Source organism: Nematolebias whitei, chromosome 19 (genome assembly GCF_014905685.2).
Source record: "Nematolebias whitei isolate Nwh7 chromosome 19, NemWhi1, whole genome shotgun sequence".
NCBI lineage: Eukaryota > Metazoa > Chordata > Actinopteri > Cyprinodontiformes > Rivulidae > Nematolebias > Nematolebias whitei.
In genome coordinates this window covers 23,719,049-23,742,977 of record NC_056516.1, presented here as the reverse complement: position 1 = coordinate 23,742,977, position 23,929 = coordinate 23,719,049, and the positions used below count along the sequence as shown (strand labels likewise).

The 23,929-nt window shown below is 39.8% G+C and overlaps 3 protein-coding genes across 4 annotated transcripts; 2 read left to right on the top strand and 1 right to left on the bottom strand.

Moving 5' to 3' along the window:
* Positions 1 to 506: 506 nt before the first annotated feature.
* Positions 507 to 4,790, bottom strand: zcchc17 (zinc finger, CCHC domain containing 17). Its single transcript, XM_037693487.1, has 7 exons — positions 4,747 to 4,790; positions 3,713 to 3,878; positions 2,197 to 2,297; positions 2,012 to 2,103; positions 1,715 to 1,815; positions 1,460 to 1,602; positions 507 to 1,193 (listed from the first exon to the last, which is right to left on the bottom strand). Exons 2-7 carry the CDS (start codon positions 3,849 to 3,851, stop codon positions 1,023 to 1,025), a joined length of 747 nt encoding a protein of 248 aa, XP_037549415.1. The 5' UTR covers positions 3,852 to 3,878; positions 4,747 to 4,790; the 3' UTR covers positions 507 to 1,022.
* A 101-nt stretch (positions 4,791 to 4,891) lies between these two features.
* Positions 4,892 to 13,856, top strand: snrnp40 (small nuclear ribonucleoprotein 40 (U5)). The gene is made up of 10 exons (XM_037692772.1): positions 4,892 to 5,110; positions 6,484 to 6,613; positions 6,703 to 6,796; positions 6,914 to 7,079; positions 8,702 to 8,824; positions 9,178 to 9,298; positions 9,374 to 9,456; positions 9,876 to 9,937; positions 13,487 to 13,590; positions 13,746 to 13,856. The coding sequence occupies exons 1-10, from the start codon at positions 5,000 to 5,002 to the stop codon at positions 13,793 to 13,795; spliced, it is 1,044 nt and encodes a 347-aa protein (XP_037548700.1). The 5' UTR covers positions 4,892 to 4,999; the 3' UTR covers positions 13,796 to 13,856.
* Positions 13,857 to 16,101: 2,245 nt separating this feature from the next.
* On the top strand, positions 16,102 to 23,599 carry nkain1 (sodium/potassium transporting ATPase interacting 1). Of its 2 annotated transcripts, XM_037693388.1 has the most exons (7): positions 16,181 to 16,234; positions 16,893 to 17,030; positions 17,520 to 17,600; positions 17,679 to 17,876; positions 17,958 to 18,018; positions 19,556 to 19,637; positions 22,159 to 23,599. In XM_037693388.1, the coding sequence occupies exons 1-7, from the start codon at positions 16,181 to 16,183 to the stop codon at positions 22,166 to 22,168; spliced, it is 624 nt and encodes a 207-aa protein (XP_037549316.1). In that variant the 3' UTR covers positions 22,169 to 23,599. The 2 variants fall into 2 exon arrangements, with proteins under 2 accessions (XP_037549317.1, XP_037549316.1); XM_037693389.1 differs by having other exon boundaries at positions 16,102 to 16,234; positions 17,520 to 17,876.
* The last annotated feature ends 330 nt before the right edge of the window (positions 23,600 to 23,929 follow it).

Genomic DNA, 23,929 nt, shown 5'->3' with positions numbered 1-23,929 from the left:
GAAAAATAAAGAAATCTGTGGATGTCAGATACAAGTTTGATTATTAAAAAATAAATAAACAAACTTCTGCTGACTGTTGTCGAAGGTGTATTATAATAACGTGCAAAATCGGGTGATGCAGTTCTGCTTTAGATCCACGTGGTCCCGAGGATAACGACTGAAGATTAAATGAAGATTGTTGAGATCTGAGTCATTCCTTGTGGATTACAGTGGAGATGTTTTAAAGCATCTGGAAATCTATGAATCTTACAAGCTGAAGCTTGAAACTGGATCAGAGCAGCACAAATGTGATCTAGATTCCCCGAAGCACCTTTTCTCTTCGGTCGCAAAACTTGAAAACACTGAATACAACCTCTGTTTTTTGTGTTCAGAGCCCTTGAGCACATTTGACCACCACCACTACGACTTCTAGATCCTTGAACAGAGATGACAGGAGGTGTTTTGTTAGCTTTACTGATAAAACCAGCTTTAATGAAGTTCACAGGTAACATTCAGGACAATGAGCTGCCTCTCTGGAGGTCTGACACCCCCAGAAAAACATGCATATAGAGACAATAAATGATGTGAAACCTTAGGATGTCACTGCACGTCAAGGATCCTGTTGCACTACATTACACTTCCTGTTTCCTTTGTGTGTGTGGTTCATCTGTACCACCTACAGTCTGCCTCGTGGAAACCTGATCACTCAGTTGTGTGTACGTTTCAAAAGGGGCCGCCATGTGCTGCCTATAACTTACACACATCTGATAATGTAGCGTCCTCTGACTATGAGGGAGTCCGAGGGCACTTTAGGACAAGTGGAGATGGTCACATGACCTTGTTTTGTTTGTTTTACATGAATTGCATTTTGAGTTTCCATCAGAAATGTTTCACTTTATTTGCTTGACTAAGGAAGTAAACTTTACCAGATTAAGGTTTTATATAATTAGTTACTTATTCAGGAATAATAATGAATAGAAACGTGTCCGTCTGTTTGCTGCAGTGTGTGTGACTGTAGGCATGCGTCTGGTGTTGTTGCTGTCTCAGCTGCGCTTGTGCAATTTCTCTTTTTTGTGCTTCTTCTTCTTCTTTTTGTCCTGTCTTTCTGCGCTGCTGCTCTTACGTCTCCGCTTGGGTTTGCATTCACCGCTGCTGCCGTCGCTCTCCGACTCCTTTCTTTCCCTCCTTTTCTTCTTCTTCTTCATTTTCTTCTCCTGGAGCGTAAACGTACAAGAACGATCACTGATCTGTGACGCAACAGAAGAAACTTGACCAAAGAGGCTGTAGAGGCGGCTCACGGCAGTTTCGCTAACACCAAACTCAGATTGTCGTATCAGCAAAGAAATCTGAGATTTTTTCAAATATTCTCATGTAGCTGCAGCTACAGACATGTTTGGTCACATGAGCTGCTAGACTATTAAGCTGTGAACGCACAAAAGGTAGTGAGAGCCAAACAGATTGTTAATGCTGACGTTTTCACCTTCTTTTTCTTCTTTTTGTCTGCATCCTGCTGCTGTGCTGCTCTGGAGGTCTCTTGTTGCTGCTGCGGCTCTTCATCATCCTCTTCAGGCACCAGAGCGTACTGTGAGCCTGGAGCGGAGTAGCAGTCCTTTGTAAAGTGACCTGAAATTGGAGTAATGAGTTAATAAAACCTGCTGCATGAACTGCAGGTGAATTCTAGGAAATTAAACTGCAGAAATCCACTTGTTCTTTCAGGATTTGAGACATGATGCACCTTTGCAGCCGCACTTCGAACATGTTGTGTTGAGAACAGCTTCCAGTGTAATTCTGTTGCTGCCTTGATCTCTAAAATTCCTTCTTCTCCTTGCATCCTGCCTGCAAACACACACACATAAATAACACATTTCTGCAAACACACACACATAAATAACACATTTCTGCAAACACACACACATAAATAACACATTTCTGCAAACACACACACATAAATAACACATTTCTGCAAACACACACACAGATAAATAACACATTTCTGCAAACACACACACACACACACATTGAAAACACTTACTCTGCCTGAACATTGTTAGGGTCCAAGTCCCGCCCTGTCCCTTGATTGACAGCTTTCATTGAGAATGACAGTTTCACCTTGTCTCCCTGAATCTGACGGACGGAGAGCAGAACTGTGTTTTTCTGTGCTGACAACAGATTTAAAAGCCACGCTGCATCGCGTGTGCCACGTTTTTACGTTCTTACATCTCGTCCGATCACTTTGATCCACACTTGTTCCCCGACGTCAACGATCTCTGAGGCACTTTCAACCCTGGTGGCGGACATCTCGCTCACGTGAACCAAACCTGCGTATGGAAAGGTTACAGGGGTCCATGTGAATTACACACAAAAAGGCTGAGCAAAAAAAAAAAAAAAGAACATGGCAGCCTTTTGATAGGCTAAAACATCTTTGTTTTGCTGAGAATAAAGATGTCAACATTCAAGCATTCTCTTATTTATTATAAATCTTTAAAACAAGCACAACCAGATTAAATATAATATTTTTAAATGTATGCTCCCTCTTTTTTTTATCCACTCTGTCCTTAACACCCACTTCAAAAATTAACTCATCTTTGCCCTCTAGTGGAGAAAAATATTGCAAACGTGCTAAAGCCACAGTATAACTAAAACTTAATCAAAAAAGTAACTTAGAAAAACAGATTTCCAGGACTTAGTATTACAAATAGAGAATAAACCGTCTTCTACGTGCATTAAGCTCAGATGGAAGAAAGAGGCTAGTAAAGGATTATCTGAAGAAGACTGGTTAAATATTTGTAAAACCATGATAACAACGTCCAGCTCTGATTTATGGAGGGAGTTTACCTGGAAAAATACCATGAGGTTTTTTATTACCCCCCAGAGAAAAGGAACTATAAACTAAAAATGTTGAACATGGTAAATGTAGGCAACTTCGATATCTTTTGGGAGTATCCTAAGATTTCCCCTTACTGGACAGATGTGGTTAAAACTGTTCAACAAATTAATGGGCTACCGCTGGAGGAGAGCTTCAGTGCATATTAACATACCAACTGGACTGAAGATACAAGACAGATACTTGTTACAAATATTACAGGCGGCAAATATAAAAGAAAAAAACAAGAAAATGGTTCAATGAGGAACCGCCAACTGTCTCAGAATGGATGGACATAACACACGGACTTTATGTTCTGGAGCGACTAACCTTTTCCTTAAAATTCCTTGGAAAAATATGAACAATATGAAGAACAATGGAAATGTTTTCTTGATTTAAAACAAAGCACACTAGATTTGTAAAGTATTTATTTATCTCTAACCAGAAAACATGTGAAACATTTTACTTTATTTTGCTTTGTTGGCCCTTTTGTTGTTGTTTTTTTTGTGTTATTGCTGTCAGCTGTTCACAAAAAAAAAAGAAAAATGTTCCATAAAAACAAAGTTAAAAAAGGGTAACTTACAGAATAAAATAAAATAATATTTTACAAAATATGTTTGACACCCTTTATGCTTCCATGAATTTTACCACAAAATATTTTGACACTGACTAAAATGGTCACGATATGGTTAATAAAATGTAAACATATTTGTTCGTACTGTGTATTTCTTTGCTTACAGCTTCTAATTTATTTTAATTTGACAGATTTTATCTCATTTTGATTCATTTCACTGGGCTTGTGTTCAGGACCTTTATTTTTTCTCTTTATAAAAAAATTAAAAATACAAGCTCTCTTAACCTTTTACTAACCTTCCTTCCTGTACCCGGGCAGCCGGACAAAGGCTCCGTAGGTTTGCACAGAAACAACTTCTCCCTTGGCAATGCTGTACAGCGGTGGCAGACCGTCCAGTCCAGCTGGTTCTCGACTTGACCCTTCGCGACCGGACATCTTCTCAACAAGTGTTTATCAGAATACCTGGTAGATGGACGATTAAACATGTTTTATTTTTGCAGTATCATTAAAACACAATATAAGAACTGTGAAAAAGTGACAGAAAGCCTAAAAATACAAAAACATTTTCAGGATAAATTTGACTGAAAAACAAGCCGGAAGCTGTTGTCTAACCTCATTTCAGGTATTTGCACATATAAAAGGCTATCGCAGCCTCCAAGTTATATCACATTATAAGAAGGTAAATAATATCAGTCAGTGTGTAACAGGAATAATATATGGAGTTCAATCAGTTTTAACATTTATGAATGGTTAGTCATTATTCAGATAAAAAGGACGTGTTTTGCATCATTATGTTTTATTATGTGATTGCACTTTTACACTTTAAGGCTATTTTAACATTTACTAATGTTTTCTCTGTTTGCTGAAAACCAGCAGGATTTGTAAAGTCCTGATAAGAATAAAATTACTTACACTTTTATTATTGCTATAGCACATAATTTATTATATACTGGAAGAAACACAATCTGACATTGGAAATGCAGATTTAAAGAAATTATGTTGCCTTTATCTACAAAATAGGAGGAGTTTATGCTGATAAATTTAGTATTTTATTAGAAAGTAACTGTATACTAGCATTGACTAGTCTGGTTTTACAGAAAAAAGCATACATCCATTACTTTTCTGTAAGACTCGTAGTGTATGTGCGTGTGGAATACAAAACAATAACTGAACCATTGAATCACGCTACACATCGGTTGAAACATAAGGAGGAACTATGCTATAGGTTTTAACAAAATCTTGTGTCGTTTTGCTATTTAAAAAAAAATCGTGCTAACTTGAACCAAACGGATAGACTTCTTAGCTCTAAATCTGAAAAACATTTTATTACCTTCTTTCGTAGCATCTGAGCTTGGGTTGTTTTACATCCGGTGCAAGAAGCGCAGACAAAAAAATCAGCCAATCACAGCAGCCGGTTCACGTTTCAACCAATCAGAAGCCTCGAAACATGCGGAAATGCTTCCGCTTGTCTTCTTCGTCGGTGGTGCTTCCTTAGACGTTTCTTGTCGTAGCTGTTCATTCATTTTTGGAGCTGTAGCTTTGTTTTTACTCGTTTTTGCCGCTTTTTGCTCACTGCTCCCACGATGATTGAACCGATGAAAAGACCCGGAGACATGGCGGTGGTTCCTTCCGCCATGAAGCGGCCCCGGATGGAGCTGGTGTCGGCGGCCCAGTCTCAGCAACTCGTGGCTTCGGTTCGTTCTCTCAGTGCAACATTTGAGATATTTTTATTTATTCATTGTAAACATGCCTTTTCTTTGTTACTTTAAATGACAGGAATAATGGATATGTGATGCTTGTTTAAAAACTAATTCTGCTTTTCAGACAGCCTTTTGATTGAGTTTTTGAGCTTGTTTTGATTAAGAGAAATAATTGAGAGACATAAAACTATACAAATCTAAAACTGGGATTTTAGAATGACTGCTTATTTTATAATGACTGGTCAGGCAAAAATAATACTCAAAGTAGGATTAAAACAAGGATATTCATGTGCATGTAAACAGACTTTTCCAAGCTTTACTACACCCTTAAGTACATCTATTGAGATATTTTAAAATCTTTTATTTCCCATAGGTTAAGTCCCACAAACACTGAAGAAGTTCTGATTATAGCATATAATGTATGCATATTTTAATAAATCTCACAAGTCAGAATTGCATCTTTTTATTCCCTGCATAAAAGTTGGTTAGAAGCAATGCTGATCAGTGAGGGCGAAAATGACTGACCGTGAGAGAAACCAACACTTCCTGAGAAAACTCTGTGTGAATGCTTATTATTGAAGGGTTTTTGCTGAAACCTGCTGAAGAAGTTCAAATCAAGCTGAAAAGCTTTCATCATTAAACTGTTAATGCAAAAAAAAATACAAGTTGAAAGTAGAAAAATGGCAGACGTGTAGAAAAGGCTAAATAGAGCTGAAATGTAGCAGAATAAGCTGAAATAGGAAGAGAGAGGCTGAATAGATCGCAAAAATCTCAAATTGGCACAAAAACTGACCGAATGAGTCGACTTTACAAAATATAGTAGAAGAAAAATGCTGAAATCAGCACAAAAGTAACTGAAAAAGCTAATTTAACAAAGCTAAAATTAGCATAAAGAGGCTGAAAGGAGCTTAAAAAGTTGAAAATGTTAGAAAGAAGCACAAAAGGTGGGAATTAGTGACAAAGATCAGCAGAAACCTATCTAAAAAGTAGTTGGGGAAAAAAGCTGAAATGAGCAGTAAAAGGTTTTAAACAGCACAATGGGTTTGAAGGATGAGACGAGAGCTCCAAGAAAATCATGGCAGGACAGACTAAATGTGTTAAAAAGAAAAAATAAATGCTTGAATACCAGAAGACATAGCAGGAATGTGTTGAATGAGTTGAACGTTTTGATATATGAATTGTTGAAATAGGACAATTAATGGAAGCAAAATGTTACATCAGAGTTTTAACCAGTGATAACTAACAAGATTAAAAAAAATGCTACTAAAGAAAACGTAGTGGCTGTTATGCCTTTTGAATTATGTGCAGACTTTGCCTTTTTGATGTCAAAATAAAAACGAGGCGGACTCACTCTGCTGGTCCCACAGGGCCCTCCACGGACCTCCAGCTTGCAAGCTCCCATCATGTTGATGTCCGGCCACGAGGGTGAGGTCTACTGCTGCAAGTTTCACCCCAACGGAGCCACGTTGGCCTCTTCGGGATTTGACAGGCTCATATGTAAGCTGTTGTCACGGTTTCTCTCCTGCAACCGTTTGACAAACGCATTGTGTCGCTGTGAGAGACTTCACCGTGTTTCCTCGCTGCAGTGTTGTGGAACGTGTACGGAGACTGTGAGAACTTCGCCACTCTGAAGGGTCACAGCGGAGCCGTGATGGAGCTGCATTACAACACAGACGGCAGGTCTGCACGGGTGCAACAACATCCAATCAGTTCACCTCTGATGGGGAAGAATACGTTAGCCATCAAACATTCATTGTGAATTTAGGAGTGTGATAAGTTGTTTTGTCTTTGTTCCAGCTTGTTGTTCTCAGCCAGCACAGACAAAACTGTCGGTGTGTGGGACAGTGAAACAGGTGAGAGGGTCAAACGCCTGAAGGGCCACACCTCCTTTGTCAACACCTGCTACCCAGCTCGCCGAGGGCCCCAACTGGTCTGCACAGGCAGTGATGATGGGACCATCAAGGTGAAATGTTTTTTAAAAAAACATCCTCTTGTCGATCTCTTGATGCATGCTCAATAATCCAGGTAGAAAAATCTAAAAAGTTAAGTCTGGTCCTCTGGACATTCAAACAACAAAAAAAGTAGAAACGTTTCGTCTTTCATCCGAAAGACTTCTTCATTCTGAGGTGCTGTATTCAGCTCAGTCTTATAAATAGCACCTTCTCGTAGTGGATCAACCAGTTTGCTGCTGACAACTAAAACCAGCTGCTCTTGTCGAGTTGTTTTAATCTGAATATTTCTGCTCATTATCGAGGTTTAGCCCACAGTGGTCATGTAGTCGTAGATGTAGACACAAGTTTAGTTGTGTCAATGTTTATGAAGCATTCACACTATCGTGATCCATTTTTCTTCTGTACGTGTTTCTGCATCATATTCCACAATTTTCGTGCTATTTCAACAAATCATACATCAAAACGTTCAGCTCGTCCAGAAGGGTGCTATGACTTTTGGTATTGGTGCAACTTCAGCTTTTTGAAATATTTAGCCTTTTTTGCTATTTTTTTCCTCACAGAAAATGAATTGAGCTCATTTTACATTCTTCAAATCTATAGATGTTTTTCTGATTTGATCTGATTTTGTTCTGCTTCAGCTTCTTTCAGCTTCATTCTGCAAATTTAAACATTTTTCAGCTGTTTTTTCAGTTGTTTTGTGCTCCTTTAAGATCGTTCTGCTAATTACATTTTTGCGCTTCTTCTAACTTCTTTCTACTAATTTCAGCTCGTAATGATAATTTTCAGTTTATTCTTCAAGTTTCAGCTCTTTCTGCTATTTCAGCTACTATTGGGCTGTTTTAATGCTAATTTTATCTTTCTCAGCTAATGCCACATGTTTTGCACTCATTTAAACTTTTTTTAGCCTAATTTAGAAAATATGTGCTCTCCACTTCCTTCTGCTAACTTAAGCTTCTTTCTGCCTTTTTAGCTACTTTTCAGCTGATTTTTTTATATATATTTCTACGTTTTTCAGATAATTTCCACTTTTTTGTGCTCATTTCAGCTTCTTTCAGCATAATTGGGCATACATGTTTTCTTGCTCCTTTCATGCTAATTTAAGCTTGTTTTACCTCTTCAGTTTACCTTCTTAGCTTTTTTAGCGAATTTCAGCTGTTTTCAGATAAATTCTAGTTTTTCATGCTTCTTCCTGCTAATTTCAGCTTATTGTTTTCCTTTCAGCATTTTTCTGCTAGTTTCAGCTTTTTCTGCTCTTTCAGCTTCTATTTAGCTCTTTTATGCTAATATTAGCTTTTTCAACTAATTCCACATTTTTTTTAGCTCATTTCAGCTCTTTACACTTCCTTCTGGTAGGTTAAGCTACATTTTTCCTTTTCAGCAACTTTTCAGCTATTTTTTTAAGCTAGTTTCCTATGTTTTTACTAATTTCTGCTTTTTTAAACCGAATTCAGCAAATGTGTGTTCTTTCTGCTTTCTTCTAATGTTAATTTAGGGTTTTCCATTACAGCTACATTTCAAAATGTATTTTTTTTATATATAATTTCAGCTGTTTTTCAGCAAGTTCTTCTGCAATAAGCATTCATGAAGGAAATGCAATTTCTCTGGTTTTAAATTATATTTGTTTGCACCTCAGCTGTGGGACATTCGCAAGAAAGCGGCCGTCCACACGTTCCAGAACACCTACCAGGTTCTGGCCGTGACGTTTAACGACACCAGCGATCAGATTCTGTCGGGAGGCATCGACAATGACATCAAGGTGCTGAAGTCCTGCATGAACACGAAGCCAAGAGTTTCTAAGATAAATAGAAAATAATTTAGAAAAATCCTGTAATCATTTTTAATGAACTGCCAACAGGTAACATAATAAGTGTACACTAGATAAATTATCCAAGATCACCAAAATATTGATAGTAAATGTTATGATGGGTCCACATGTGCTGAATGTCACAATAAAAGTAGGATTTCTTCTGATGTTGCTTGATCAGGCTCTTTTTACGACGACATTGATCAAATGTATTGATGTGAAAGCGGCTCCATGCCCACCGTCTGTGCTGTAACCTCTCTGGGTGTTTGTGTTAAAGCCAGTCTGAAACTTCTCATCGTCTTCAGGTGTGGGATCTGCGGCAGAACAAGCTGATCTACAACATGCACGGCCACGGTGACTCTGTAACCGGACTCAGCCTGAGCTCCGAGGGGTCCTACCTTCTGTCCAACTCCATGGACAACACAGGTAGTTTTGGCTGTTTCGTGTCTCGTAACGTTGAAAGATGGGCGGTCGACTCATTTTCTTTCTGCGTCCTCGCAGTGCGAATTTGGGACGTGCGACCATTTGCACCCAAGGAGAGATGCGTGAAGATTTTCCAAGGCAATGTTCACAACTTTGAGAAGGTAATATGATTTACTAGCATTAAAACAAGTGCTTCTCCTCTAATTACTGGTGGAGGTTCTCAGTCATCCAGGTTATGATCAAGCCATAAAAAGGGTTCAAAACAAACAACAAAAAAAAACGGACTTTTCTTCTGAAGCTGAAGAGGTTTTGCTTCTTTCTTTGTTTTTTACTCCTTTGAATTGATAAAATTTCCTGGATGGGAAGCAAAACATCTTCAGCTTCAGAATAAAAGTCCAGTTGTTCTTGTTTATTAACCTTTTTTAGGATTCTCTTCTGCTTCCAGACAAATGGGCTTGTTATATCTAAGATCATATGAACAGTATTAAAAGTATTTTAACTTGTAGCTGTGACAACTTTTTATCTTATCGAGAGCTCTTCTTGCTGATGACGTCCAAAACATCTTTTCCCGCTTGTTCAGAACTTGCTCAGGTGCTCCTGGTCCACTGATGGCAGTAAAGTAGCTGCAGGCTCAGCTGACAGGTGAGAAACGAGCAGACAAACGCATAACATAAACATTTGTTCTCACTCTTTACATCTTTCGGTACTTTGTCCTAACCGGATGACTAAATTACAACTTCTTCGTAGGCCTGTCATGATAACAAATTTTGCTGGGTGATTAATTGTCTCAGAAATTATTGCGATAAACGATAATATTGTTTGAAATTTTACAATAATTAGTAATTATTGTCAAATTTAAGAAGAAATGTTTAATTTGTTTTGTGTTTAGTATCATTTTTCGACCACCAGACGGCAGTATAAGACTGTTTGAACCGAAGGATGGATAGTGAGGGAGCAAGCAGTGTGTCTCTTTAAGAAAAATGGGAGGGAGGCCCCTTGACGTGACATGGGCTGTCTCTCTTCGGTTCTCAAAATGGCAGACGCTCGGTGTGGTTTGAGCTCTTTAGCATAGCATTTTTCCACACAAAGCTTTTAACAAAATATCAGTGAACAAGTTCTCAGCTTCTTTTTGCAGAGAAAACCAAGTTTTTACACGAAGGCACGGGTTTCAACTGTGAATTTTGGAACTTCGACAAGATGGAGGTTTTTTCCCCGAGGTCGGCCTGTAAGCTTAGCTCGTAGCTTAGTTGCTTTTAACGATCCAAAAATGCGATTGTGGATGGTTAAAACAGATTTTAAAGAGAAAGGGAGAAAAGGGTCAGTGAAGAGCACCGGAGTTGAACTTTTGTCATCCAGTGTCTTCAGTAGAAAGAGAGAGACGCGAAGAAACGATAAAGCAGATAAATTAAAATGAGGTCAATAATTTTCATTTAGCATGCGATTAATTGATTTATTATCTCGACAGGCCTACTTCTTCTAACATTAATATAGTTTGCCAATTATTAATCTTTTTACTACGACCTGTTTGTTGCCTCATGGATTTAAACATGGAGAATGAGATGCTTTAAAAGTGAATTTCAAAGTAAAAGTTTGTTTCCTGTCTAAAAGCTTAAAGTCATTAGATTCAAAAATTGTATTTGGAGTTAAAATACTATGTATGCAGAGGCCTTTTTTTCCATGAGGTACTTTTTCTGATTTGGTAAAAAGGGAGGAAAAAAGTTGTTTTTATATATGTAACATTTAATCTGTCCTCACTTGAAACATGTGACACGTGTCATCTGGAGAATGTCTGTGATTTTTGTTAGCATGTGATGGTAATTAATTTAGCTTGTTATCACAAAGTGAGCTGAACTTTTACCAGAAGCTGCTTTGGCTCAAATCTTTGAATGATTTAGCTCTGTATGAGTAATATCTCTTCATGGTTGGTTTATTTTAAGCTTTACAATGAGAAGATCTGTAAGGATCCAAGTTGATGTCAGGAAAATTTTAAACAACAACCGCCAAAGACAAAGATAAAACAAGCACATTTTTTGGATAAATGAGGTTACGACACACAAAAAAGACAGCTATGAAAGTCTTCTAACAGAGGGCTCACGTGGTAAACTTATACTAAGACTTTTTAGACTTTTTTGCAGATATTGGACCTAAATCTTTACTCTGGAGGCTGAAAAGGACAGCTAGTCTGCAGGTCTCAGAGCACAAATGTTTTTATTGATAAATGAAAAATTCACAGTGAGTCAGAGTTTAAAACGAGGGGAAGTTGTGGATTTTTTTCAGTTCTTGGAAGAAATTAAACTGGCGCACCTAAAACTGAGAGTTGCCATCTTTTGAGGTGGGGTTCTGTTGAAAGGTTGTGAACAGTTAATATCTTACCTGTGGTAGATAAATCTTTGAGCAAAGTCTCTTTGGAGAAATAGTTTAATTTCGACCAGACTGACGAGCTATTGGCTAGATAGAGCGAGGCCAGGGCAAAGGTGGATTACTGAAGTTCTTAAACGACTCCTATCTTTAAAAATAATCGTAGTTCATTCAAACACTTTTATAAATCTTGACATTTTTTGTTTTTCTAATTGTTTAAAACCGTTCCACAGAATGTTAATATCAAAGGTTAAGCATCCTAATAAAGTACAGCTACAACAGTCAAGTTGTTTGGAGACAACTGACTAAATGGTGGTAAATGTAACTAAATTGCATTTCCTGTGGAAATGCAGTGTGATTGCTTATTGCAGAGGAACTTGCTGAAAAACAGCTGAAGTTGGTATATATCAGGTCTCAGGTCTCTCTTGTAAATGAGTCCTCGAGGCTCAATGGGATTTACCTGTATAAATAAAGGTTGATTGATATATATAAAAAAACATACTGAAATGAAAGAACAAGCCTAAATTAGCAGAAGCAGAAAGAACACAATTTTGCTGAATTTGGTTTAAATAAGCAAAAATGAGCACAAAAATGAGCAAATCAGCCAAAAAAGAGAGAGAAACTTAGAAAAATAATCTAAAAAGTAGCCAAAAAGGCAGAAAGAAACTTAACCTACGAGAAGGAAGTGGAAAGAGCTGAAATTAGCAACAAAAAAAGTGGAATTGGCTGGAAAAAAAACAAAATGTGCATAAAATGGCTAAATAGTAGCTGAAATAGCAAAAAAAAAAAAAAAGCTGAAACTGGCTGAAAAAAGCTGGAAAAAACAAAACAAGCTGAAATTAGCAGAAAGAAGTTAATTAGGCTGAAAGCAGCAAAAATTATCAAGAAAAATTATCTGAAAACAGCTGAAATTCGCAAAAAAATTCTAAAAAGGTAGCTGAAAAGGTAGAACACGCTTAAATTAGCATAAGCAGAAAGAACACGTTTGGCAGAAAGGAGCACAAAAAAGAAGAAATTTTCTGGAAAAAAAGCTGAAATTAGCACAAAAAAAAAAACAGCTGAAACGTACTGGTAGCTAAAAAGGCAGAAAGAAGCTGAAAATGCAAGAAGGAATTAGAAAGAGTACATTTTTGTAGAATTAGGCTCAAAAAAAGTGGAATTAGTTGAAAAAAATTAAATTAGCATAAACAGCTATATAGCAGCTGAAATAGTAGAAAAGGCTGAAACTTTCAGAAATAAGTTGAAAGGAGCATAACAAGCTGAAATTAGCAGAAAGAAGTTAGAAGAAACACAAAAATGTTGTAGATAGCTGAAAGAATCTGAAAGGAGCACAAAACAGCTGAAATTAGCTGAAAGTAGCAGAAAAAATGTTTAAATTTGCACGAGGAAGCTGAAAGAAGCTGAACCAGAACAAAATGTGTAAGGAGCAGTGAAAGGTTGTAAACAGATCTAAAGATTTGAAGGATGTAAAATGAGCTCCATTCATTTTCTACAAGAGAAAAAAAGTCAGAAAAGGCTAAATATTTCAAAAAGCTAAAGTTGCACCAATACCTAAACTCATAGCAGGATTGTCCTGAAAGAGCTGAACATTTTGACATATGATTTGTTTAAATAGCACAAAAATTGTAGAACGAGAAAGATGCTGAAAAACGTTGTGAAGAAAAATGGATCACAACCGTGTGAATGCTTCATAAACGTTCAGTCATAACATAACGTTTGTGTTCTGAGTGTCTTCTCTGACGTGAATGAGATAAATCCATCAGTCGTCACGTTTCTTTCTCTGCTTTGTGTCACAGCGTTGTTACTGCTAACCGTTCTGTTGGTGTCTGACAGATTCGTGTACATCTGGGACACCACGTCGCGTCGAATCCTGTACAAGCTGCCGGGTCACGCCGGATCTGTTAACGAGGTGGCCTTCCACCCAGAGGAGCCTGTAGGTGAGCGTCGGATTAGCTTTCAGTCGTGCGTTCACAAAGATCTACAAAGCTCCAAGGAATAATCTGGATGACTACGGAGGCTTTATGTGCTAGAAGTCTGTTTGTGTCAGTTGGTGTTAAAACTTATTAACTACTTTTGTTTTGTCTCTTCACAGTGCTTTCTGGCTCCAGCGATAAACGTCTGTATATGGGAGAAATTCAATAAGATGTGTGTGTACATTTGACTGTAAGTGTGTGTGTGTGTGTCCTGCTTTGGAAGCGTTTGATGGCTCGTCTCACAACCTCAGGATGATGTTTGTTTAAATTGGTTACAACAACCTTTTTTTACTCTGATTTCTTTCTTTTTAATAAACTTCAGTATTCTGTGTAAACAGCCCGTCGTGTTGTTTTGTCTCCGTGATGACTGACGTTACGTTTTATTGTTTTAAACTGGATAGGGTTTCTCTGACTTCACTGCATCTTTGAACAGCTGTTAAAATAGATTTATAAATGGGACGTATTTTATTTTATTTATTATTTATCCTAAATGACAATAAAATTTAAGTTTAGAGCAGTAGTAAATCCTATTTTCAGAGGCGGGTCATATTCTGAACCCGTTATCAAGTTGTTTTTTTCCAGAGGATTTTATTTAAACGCTGTAAACAGTTTTTATTTGTTTCCTTGCACATTTTGTTCCTGAAAATGATCCTGCAGCTTGGCCTTAATGAGTGCAGTTTTCTAATAAACCTTTTTGCAATTCTTAGGAGAACATGTGGTTAACACGTCTCACAATGCTCAGCTGTTTAACTTTATGTTGTTTAAAAGTTTATTTTTCCCTGTTGCATAAATTCAGTTTATTACTCAACACTGAAAGGATCCTGAACAATATACTAGAGTGGACACAAAATTTAACCAAATTTAAGTTCTTTAACTTTTGCTTTTAGGAAGTCAACCTTTCATTTATTCATTTTAAGCGGTCCTGATCAATGATCCTTCAGATGTTTCTGAACGTCTTTAAGGATCTTGCTTTGGACTTGGTTGTGTTTTAACCAGTTTCTCGGTTCTTGTAAGAGCTCAGTATGTGCTTGAAAATAAACAAGAGTCAGGCCAGCACATAAGCAGTATCTATAAAATATGAAAAAATAAGGCAAAAATCTAAAACAGGAGCTCCATCTTTTAGCTTCTGCTGCAGTGATTTCTAACCCTTTACACTGAACAGACTAATAAAGAAGTAAACAGATTGTTGTTTTCAGGTAGTTTCTCTGGAAATCCCTAGAAATCTGGAGCAAATTGTATTTTTGTGACAGGCTGCTGGTGACAGATGTGATTTTAAATGGTTGTCAAGTAAAAAAAATAACACTGGCTCGTCCTATGAACCTTTTTAAAATCTGAATGATGAACATTTAAGAGTTTAAGTGGATTTTAACAAACGTAAAAATATATATATTTAAAAAGAAACGACTTGATGTTGAAACCCTGGGAAAAAAATAACCAAAAAAGTCTTGCTTAAAACAAAACAAAAAAAACTATAAAGACTTGAGTCTTGTTCACAGTTCTGTAAATAAATTAATTTAATTCGTTAACAGGATGTTTGTTTTGACGCGACCTGGGCTCGAACCCGCAACCTCAGCATTACTAGACCGCGGACTCCATCTTTTATTGTTCCCCGGCGGCGATTAGCTAAATGAGTGTTCGCTGACCTAACGTCACTTTATTGAGCTGGAGGTCTCTAACAGAAACTAAACGATGCCTTTGAATGAGCCTCCCCCCTGAACGGCCGCAGGCTCCTCACTCCCACACCGTAAAAACCATCATTTTCGCCGCTCTTTCCGTGCTAGCTCCCCCCGTTCCTTTCGAGCTTCAGACGCCTCTGATGTTCGCTCGCGCGCAGTCTCGCACGCGGATCTGCAGAATCCACGCAGCTCCTCCTCGAGGGGGGGTCGCGGTTACTGTGAGCTCCCACCCCCCTCTCGGCCCCGACTGTTGACAAAAGACGCTGGGAGACGGAGCGGAGGAGGCCACGCAGAGAGGGAGACACCGGTACTGGTGAGCGGCTCCGTCGGTTAACGGGTTTTGTTTGTCTCCGCTGAGCCGCGCGAGGAGAGCGCGATCCGGACGACGGTTGAGGGGCTCGCGCGAGCCGCTTTGTGTCCGCGGCGGGCTTGTAGCCAGGCGTTAGCCGTGGTGCCGCTGCGGGGTTCGCTATCTGTGATCCGGTATCATGTGATGCTCGTCTGTGTCTGTAGCCCGGGGCACACTGTGACAGCTTTCCGTCTCTTTGTGCCTTTGTGTGTCCCCCTGTTCTTCGGAAGGTGTGGCCGAGGTGATTCGGAGTTCGCAGCAGGCCGGTGTGAAGCGGACCCAGTCCTCCTCTTCCTCCTCTTCCTCGCCGCGACTGGAATTTAGTAACAACAATAAAAAACAGGAGGCCAGCATGGGTCAGCCGCTGTGAGGGAGAGCGCCGGAGCAGCGCTGCTGGAGGAGGCGGCCCTGAGCAGTGTTCACCCGGGAATGGTGTGAGCTGACACGGGCAGGCAGTCTGGATCTGACCGGGGACTCGTCGTTTCCCCGGAGCCTCCGCGGCTCCAAGCCGCGACCTGAGCCCTCCAAAATGGGGAAGTGCGACGGGAGGTGCACGCTGCTGGTGATCTGTGCACTGCAGTTGGTAAGTGTGTGCGTGCGAGAAGATATAATTAGATCAGCATGCTTCAGACATGCACATTGTAATCAGACATTTTTCCAGCCTGTCTTTGAGCTGCAGCTGTTTGGGGGGGGGGGGGGGGGTCATGCCACATTACAGGAGGTGGTAGAGGATTTGGATACAAGGTGGTGCTACACATTCAGTCAGAAGCTAGAGGTTATTAAACAAGCTTCCCTCCATCTAAAGTTCAGACTGAGCTTTCCCTCCCAGTGTCCTCAAATAGCTCCGGCCTGTTCTTTAAAACCCATAAATAATAAAAATAAATGAATGTGTAATGAGAGTGATTCTGTTTTGATGCAGCAACGTGCGCTGCAGCTGTTGGGCCTATTGTTTCCAGGGATGATGAGTTCTTGTGCAGCGGAGGGATTTGGCCTGTAGATTCTCATTAGTTTTGGGGGAGCTTTTTTTAGTGGGTGGGGGTGAATGAGAGGGGGTGCTCCTCTTTTTACACTCACTGGACTGGCTGGCGGCTCCAGTCAGTTGCCATGGAAACAGCTGCGGCAGCCCCTATGTCTGTGTTTCCTGTCACTATGTGTGTGCAACACCTTGAATAAGTGTGAGTCCCCTCCTTTACGTTTCTTTTTTCTTTTCTTTTGTTTGTTTGTGCGTGTGTCTTCTCCAGGTGGCAGCCCTCCAGAGGCAAGTGTTTGATTTCCTGGGCTACCAGTGGGCTCCCATTCTGGCCAACTTCCTGCACATCATGGCCGTCATCCTGGGCATGTTTGGCACTGTGCAGTTTCGATTCAGATACCTCATTTTTGTGAGTGTTGCCTATCCATCCCCCGCTCCCACCTGTAGTCACAGCTCTGGTTAGTAAGGTGTTCAAAAACAGACGATAATGTACAGTGTGGCTGTCTGTTAGCAAAATATCTAATGAGCCAATGGGCAAGTTTTGATGGAAATCCCATAATGTAATCATTGGATGTAGATCTACAGCTGATTTAACTTATTGAGTAAATCCAATTCAAGATGGCTGCATCCGCTAATCAGTTTAATCCAGCTCAATATTGGCTCTAACTCAGTGAGTTTAACAGATGTTGGGCTAAAGTTTGGTGTGGTAGTAGCTGAGAGTCATTCACAATTTATAGTCTATGACACGTTATTTTCAAGGTTTGACTAAAGCAGCTACAACTTTGTCACTTTGTATCATCAGATGGTCTTAGTCTACAACTGGTATAGAATGCAGCGGGTGGTGTACATTCCTTTAAGAAACACTTTGGCTGTTTTTAAACGTTTCTGTTTTTGACAGTATGCAGTGTGGCTGGTCCTGTGGGTGGGATGGAACTCCTTCATCATTTGTTTCTACCTGGAAGTTGGAAACTTGTCTCAGGTAAGTCGTGGTGTTTATTTAAAGATAAGGTTGACTGACGGCGCAGCCCTGATAATCATCCTCATGGTGTGTGTTCAGAAAAGAGACTTTCTCATGACTTTTAACACGTCCCTCCATCGCTCCTGGTGGATGGAGCACGGTCCTGGTTGCCTGGTAACGCCGGTGCTAGACTCTCAGATAGCCCCCGATGACCACCATGTCATCAGCGTGTCCGGGTGCCTCCTTGACTACCAGTACATCGAGGTGCTGAGTTCGGCCATTCAGATCCTTCTGGCCGTACGTACTAAGCCCTCCGATCTTTCTGTAATGTGTGTCACGCAGCTTTTGCTTGACTTTTGACCGTCTTTTCTCCGACAGCTCTTCGGCTTTGTGTACGCCTGCTACGTAAGCAAAGTCTTCCAGGACGACGAGGACAGCTGTGAGTGCTTTTGTCTTCTAAAAGCTCGCTGATGGTCTTCCAGCTCTTTGTCAGTTCATTTTGCTTGTCTGGCAGTTGACGAAGCGTTTAGTGCTAAAGAAACGCAGCTTTGTGTTTGAGAGTTGTTGTCTTGTTTTTCTTCTTCGTGAGTCACGCTCGGAGATGTATCAGGGCAGAGGATCCCCCTCTGGGTGATGTGAGCTCTCCATCTTTGAGGAGCATTATGTGTGCTGCTGAAATATTCCCACCATGACGGCGTCCGTCCATCTGTCTGTCAGCCGTGCCATCTGTGCCTCTCAGTGGTGTTTTATTCTCACTCTGTGAACGATACGAAGGACTTTAAGACGTTATACGTCTGATTTTCTTAGAGTTCAAGGTTTGGCTGTGATGTCTTTAATAATTTACTGTTTTATTAGTGGTGGACCTTCATAACAGCAGTATTGATATTGCTAAACTTATGGATGCACAATATTGGATTTTTGGCCGATATCCAATACCAATATTTTTTTTTCCCAAGACTACATAGCTTTATCTGCTGTGGAATTAAAATACTACATTATTCTGCATGATATTTGGCAATTTGGCCTGCTACCAAATGCAGATGCCAAAAAGGCATCTGGAAATGATGCAACACTTCAACTTGGATTATGTTTAATGTCAAATGTATTCATGACATTTACTCTTTAACACAATGTCAACACTCGAACAGTGCAAATTTGTAAATGTTCACAAATCTAAACTCACCCTGTTCACAAGCGACAAGTGAAAAGTGCATAAGTAGTAGTGCATTAATACTTGATAGTTTCTTAAATTAAAAATTAACTTAAAACAGAAGCCTTTTATATCGGTCATTTTGATGGAATGTCCGATATTTAACTTTATCGCTAATATCGTCCGATACCGATACCACCCCGATAATATCGTGCATCCGTAGCTAAACTAAAACAAATGACCTAACATTAATTACGTTGTGCATTTTACACATCATCCCATAATTTCTGGAGAAGAAAATGGGGAAACATCAAATATAAAATAATATGAGTGACTTTTTTTGTTTTGTTTCCTAGTAATAAAATGCCTAAGCACTAATGGTTCATTTCTAATAGCCTTTTTACTAATGTAGGTCTGCAAACAAATACAGCTGCAATAAATAATTAATGTTTACTTAGATTTTCTTGTAAAATAAAAAAAAAACTAATGTCTTGAAAATGACAAGCTTTCACAAGAAAACTGGTAAAAAATAAGAGATGTTGCACCAAGAAAAACACTTATCTCCAGTGATGTAAAATATTTGCTTAATCGAAGGACATGTTTTTTTTTTAAGTTTCTAATAAAGGTGGAAGTGATATTTAGGCTACAACTGTCAAATGATAAAGATCATTCTTGCACTTTTTAACATCACAGTAGGTTTCTAATGTTTTTAAAGGTACATCAAATTCAATAGATGATGCATGACATGTTAAACTAGAATCTGATCTCGCTTACAAAAAAAGTTCAAATTAAATAAAATGATGTCTTTTTTTTTTTTCTTTCAAAGTTGATTTCATCGGTGGGTTCGACTCGTACGGCTACCAGCCGCCTCAGAAGTCCTCTCATCTGCAGCTACAGCCTCTTTACACGTGAGTCACAAAAATAAACATTTCTTCTACTTCAGTCTTTTTTAATTTTTGACCGAATGCTGAGTTTGTCATTTTAAATGCTCTTTCCATTTTTATAAAGACTGTGGATCCTTAAGGATCAAATTCATGTGTATATTGAGTTTCTTACGCTGTTTCCACCCCGAGTACCTGGAACGTTCGGTCCCAGTTACTTTTCATCTTTTTTAGTGGATGATTTTGAGGTTGAGCATCTCATTTCCTTCTTATCCTCAGAACTGTTGAGTTGAAAATTGGTTGATTCATGGTTAATAATACATAATTATATATTCACATTTTGCATTATCACATTAAGAGGTAGAGACATCCTAAATATTTTAGGAATGAAGGGTGAGGGTGATAAACTGAACCATTTGGCCCTACAAATAAGTAGAGGTTTGTTTGGGGGAAACACTTAAAGAAAACAGGTTACTAACATTAGTAAAGCAACCCACAGTTGAACTGAATAGATACATTTTATCCTAAAAAGAACAGTTCTAACATTTAGTATGAATAGTACATTAAATTTGGTGCTGAGGTCAATCTTTCTTAACAAACATTTATAAATTGCTTTGTATCCCAGTGTTTGTAGCAAAAGTAGGTAATCTAACAAAGTTAACTCAGGTTCTCTGGACGGATTCTCATTGTTGAAATGTTTCGTCTTTTATCCAAAAGACTTCTTCAGTTTGAGGAGCTGCAACAAACTCAGTCTTATTAACAGCACCTTCTCATAGTGGATCAACCTGTTTGTCGTTGACATCCAGAACTAGGTGTTCACGTGATAAAGGAGGACCATGAGCCTAACAATTGGTTGTTAGTGCCCTGATGGCTGTTTGCTATTCACAGAGGGCTGAGTGATAATAGCAATAAGAGGGGGACAGTTGAACCCGGAGGCCTCCACCCCTGTTTAATGATGGACGGTTTCTTTTCACAAAGATGGCCTCCTTTACTCCTCTTTCAAACCATCGTTCCTCGATATCAAGGATGTGAACATCTTCATCCCTGAAAGAGTGACCGCTGGCCTGGAGATGAGTGTAGACCGCAGAGTCCTGGCCTGATGATGTTGTTCTTCTGTGCTGGGCCATCCTTTTGGCCAGTGGCTGTTTAGTTTCCCCGATGTAAGACTGATCACAACCCTGAGATCATAGGGCTTTTATTCATAAAAGTTAAGAACAGAATCATTGACAACCAGAAACCCAGGTGGAGTCCAACTCTCACCCTGAAAGGGTCTGATTTACTGCCAACAATGCAAACTAAACTCTCACACCTCTTGTATAGGGACCAAATATCCCGTAGCAACAGACCCCCAATCCCATACTCGAGGAGCACCCCCCACAGTGTACCTCAAGGAACATGGTCAAATGCCTTTTCCAAGTCCCCAAAACACATGTGGACCAGACTTGGAAAACTACCTTGACCCCTCAAGGACCCTGGTGAGGGTAAAAAGCTGGTCCACTCTTGGAGCCCTGCCACCATGGAGCTTTTTAACTACCTTGTTGACGGCGCATAGGCACAAACCCACCCGAAGGTGCAGGGAAGCTACCCTCTCATCTACCAGGGAAAACTCCAACACACAGGCTCCAAGTCGGGGGGGCTAAAAGTAGACCCACATCAGCTCAGCACATCTTCCATGGACATTCCAGAGTGGAATAAGGTCCAGCCCCTCTCAAGGGGATTGGTTCTGGAGCCCGTGCTGTGTGTCAAGGTGAGCCCAACAATATCTAGTCAGTACCTCAACCTCACGCACAAGTTCAGGTTCCTTCCCCGCCAGAGAGGTCACTTTCTACATCCCAAGTGCCAGCTTTGGTAAGCCAGGGACAGAGCGCCTTCGGCTACAACCCATACACTTCACACCTAAATCATATGTTCCATCCTGCAGGTAGAGGGCCCACAGGAAGGCAAACCCATGTTGCTCGTTCAGGCTGAGCCTGACCGGGCCCCCTGGATAGAGACCCGGTCACCAGGCACTCTCCAACAAGCCCCTCCCCCAGGTCTAGCTCCAGGGTGAGGCCCACGTCCGGGCAAGAGACACAGAGCTCCTTGCTGTTTTGTCTCTATACGAGTCATTGGGATCGCTCTTTGCCTGGCCTGTCACCTAGGACCAGGCTTTGGTCTTGGATCTGTCCTTGGTAGACCCTACCAGGGGAAACTGCCCCCAACAGCATAGCTCCTAGGATCATTTAGGCACTCAAACTCCTCCACCATCATAAGGTGGCGATTCAAGGAGGAGGCTCATGAAGCAGACGGATAATTTCCTCGTGACTTATTTTAAACCTTGGCCCCTGACAAACCTCGTTTTACTGTATAAACCTCTTTGATGTAACCTCACGAACTACAAAATTGTTTTTTACAGGCTCAGAAGTTTTACTCTTTAGTAATTTTAACTATCACTATAAAGGGTGAACGAAGTAAAATCAACAGAGACCATGCTTTTATTTGTGCTGTGTACTGCTATCTAATGGTACAAACAAAGATGGCTCTGATGCCATGTTTTTCTGTATTGCAGGGCTGGATAAGTGCTGGTAGCACCCCCTGGTGGTCGAAACTGGTGACGTCACTGTGGCTGGAAAGAATCAGCAGGTCGCCCAGATCACTCTCACTTTCTCTGTGTGACAGTTTACCTGAGGAGCAGACTTTTAACCCCACCCAGAGGGAAATGGATCAGCGTGTGTGTGTGCGTGTGTGCATGTGTGTGTGCTGGAGGAGAGGTAGCCCTGAAAAGACTGTACAGAGCTCAGGGAAGAACCAGCATGATGATGGAGGTGCAACAGATGCAGAGACCAGGAGACGTCCATCAAATCACAGAAGAAAATGTTCACTAAACTGCCAGCTCGTAACACTTCATCCAGTGTGTGTGTGTGCGTGTGTGTGTGTGTGTGTGTGTGTGTGTGTGTGCGTGTGTGTGTGTGTGGATATGACTGTGCAACTCCAAGCTGGAGCTTTTTGGTTGCACCCTGGACTCTTGCCACTCTGTGCCCCTGTGATTTAGTTGAAATTTTTTTTTGTTAGGTGGGTGTCACTCTGTATATGTGCCTGTATGTTTCGGTGGGTGGGTGGGGTCACACAATAGAGTCACAGCTCGTACCTGTTGTCATTTTAGAATGTGGTGATGTCAAACTAGAGCAGTCTAACAGCGTCCTCTTCTCAAAGCCTTCTTTCTTTACTTCACAGCCGAGCGCCTCTGAAAATACCAGTGAGTAAAACTGGTATCATTCTGTGTTGATGTCCATTTTCAATAAAATCACCATCACAATGTTTATTTATCTTTTAATTATTTCAATTTTATGTCAACCTTCTGAACCAAATAGTTTCATTCTGATTTATTTTGGCCACCACAGTTTTTATCTAACAAACGTAAACGGTACATTTATTTGGACTATTCGAAATATTAAAGGTTGCAGGTTGGTCTGCGGGATTGATGGGAAAAAATAAAACAAATAGTTGAGTTTTTATTTTTGGAAAAAAACGTATGGTACTTTTTTTGTTTGCGCATGTTTTATATTTTCATCTTGGTTTCAAATAAGAGTGTAATCCTGTTTGTTGGTGTGTTGTTTTGGAGTCAGCCATACGGACCTAACACAGGTAAAAGTGAAAGAAATACTGTGTAAGAGTCAAATTTGCTGTGCCAGGTCCGTTTGTTTCCAGGAAACTGATTTCAGCTTGTGTTGTTTAAAGATGCAGATGGCTTTGGGATAAGGCATAGTGTCTAAAGGGCGGCAGGCGTAGTGGGGAAACTGCATGTACATAACCAGCCAATGATTGTTTTGTTGGTTCCAGTTACAAAAAAGGGGGTGGTTGCATTAATGGTGGGGTTGGAGGAACTGGTTACCCATCATAGTATTACTTTGTATCTGTTTCCCTTCTCACTTTTTGGAAACTTTCACGCTGCCTGTCTTTAGCCCGTTTTTGCCATAAATGTCCTCCACTATGGGGTGCCATTTGTAAAGTTACACAGTCAAAATTTAACAGCAATATTTTGGTTTATTTAGCCTTTCATAAGAAAAAAAGGTTTTTTGTTGTTTTTTCAGTTATATTTTCACCATGTCGTAAATGCATTTATAAATGTCATAGTTCCAAACTAAATATTTAATTTACAAGTTAAATATTGAATTTTTAAGCTAAACATTTAATTCCTAAACTAAATATTTAATTTGCTAACTAAATATTTAGCTCAAACCTATTTATTTTCCAAGCTAGACATTTAATTTCCAAAATAAATATTTAATTTGCTAACTAAATATTTAACCTGGACCTAAATATTTAACGCTAGATAAATA

Excerpts from the sequence above, each read along its gene's own strand:
- zcchc17 (XM_037693487.1), bottom strand. The coding sequence starts at position 3,851 with ATGTCCGGTCGCGAAGGGTCAAGTCGAGAACCAGCTGGACTGGACGGT. Across the intron at positions 2,298-3,712 it reads GCCCGGGTACAGGAAGGAAG|GTTTGGTTCACGTGAGCGAG; the intron begins GTTAGTAAAAGG and ends TTCCATACGCAG. Across the intron at positions 1,194-1,459 it reads ACAAAAAGAAGAAAAAGAAG|GAGAAGAAAATGAAGAAGAA; the intron begins GTGAAAACGTCA and ends TTTACGCTCCAG.
- snrnp40 (XM_037692772.1), top strand. The coding sequence starts at position 5,000 with ATGATTGAACCGATGAAAAGACCCGGAGACATGGCGGTGGTTCCTTCC. Across the intron at positions 5,111-6,483 it reads CTCAGCAACTCGTGGCTTCG|GGCCCTCCACGGACCTCCAG; the intron begins GTTCGTTCTCTC and ends CTGGTCCCACAG. Across the intron at positions 13,591-13,745 it reads CCACCCAGAGGAGCCTGTAG|TGCTTTCTGGCTCCAGCGAT; the intron begins GTGAGCGTCGGA and ends GTCTCTTCACAG.
- nkain1 (XM_037693389.1), top strand. The coding sequence starts at position 16,181 with ATGGGGAAGTGCGACGGGAGGTGCACGCTGCTGGTGATCTGTGCACTG. Across the intron at positions 16,235-16,892 it reads TGATCTGTGCACTGCAGTTG|GTGGCAGCCCTCCAGAGGCA; the intron begins GTAAGTGTGTGC and ends TGTCTTCTCCAG. Across the intron at positions 17,877-17,957 it reads CCATTCAGATCCTTCTGGCC|CTCTTCGGCTTTGTGTACGC; the intron begins GTACGTACTAAG and ends TTTCTCCGACAG.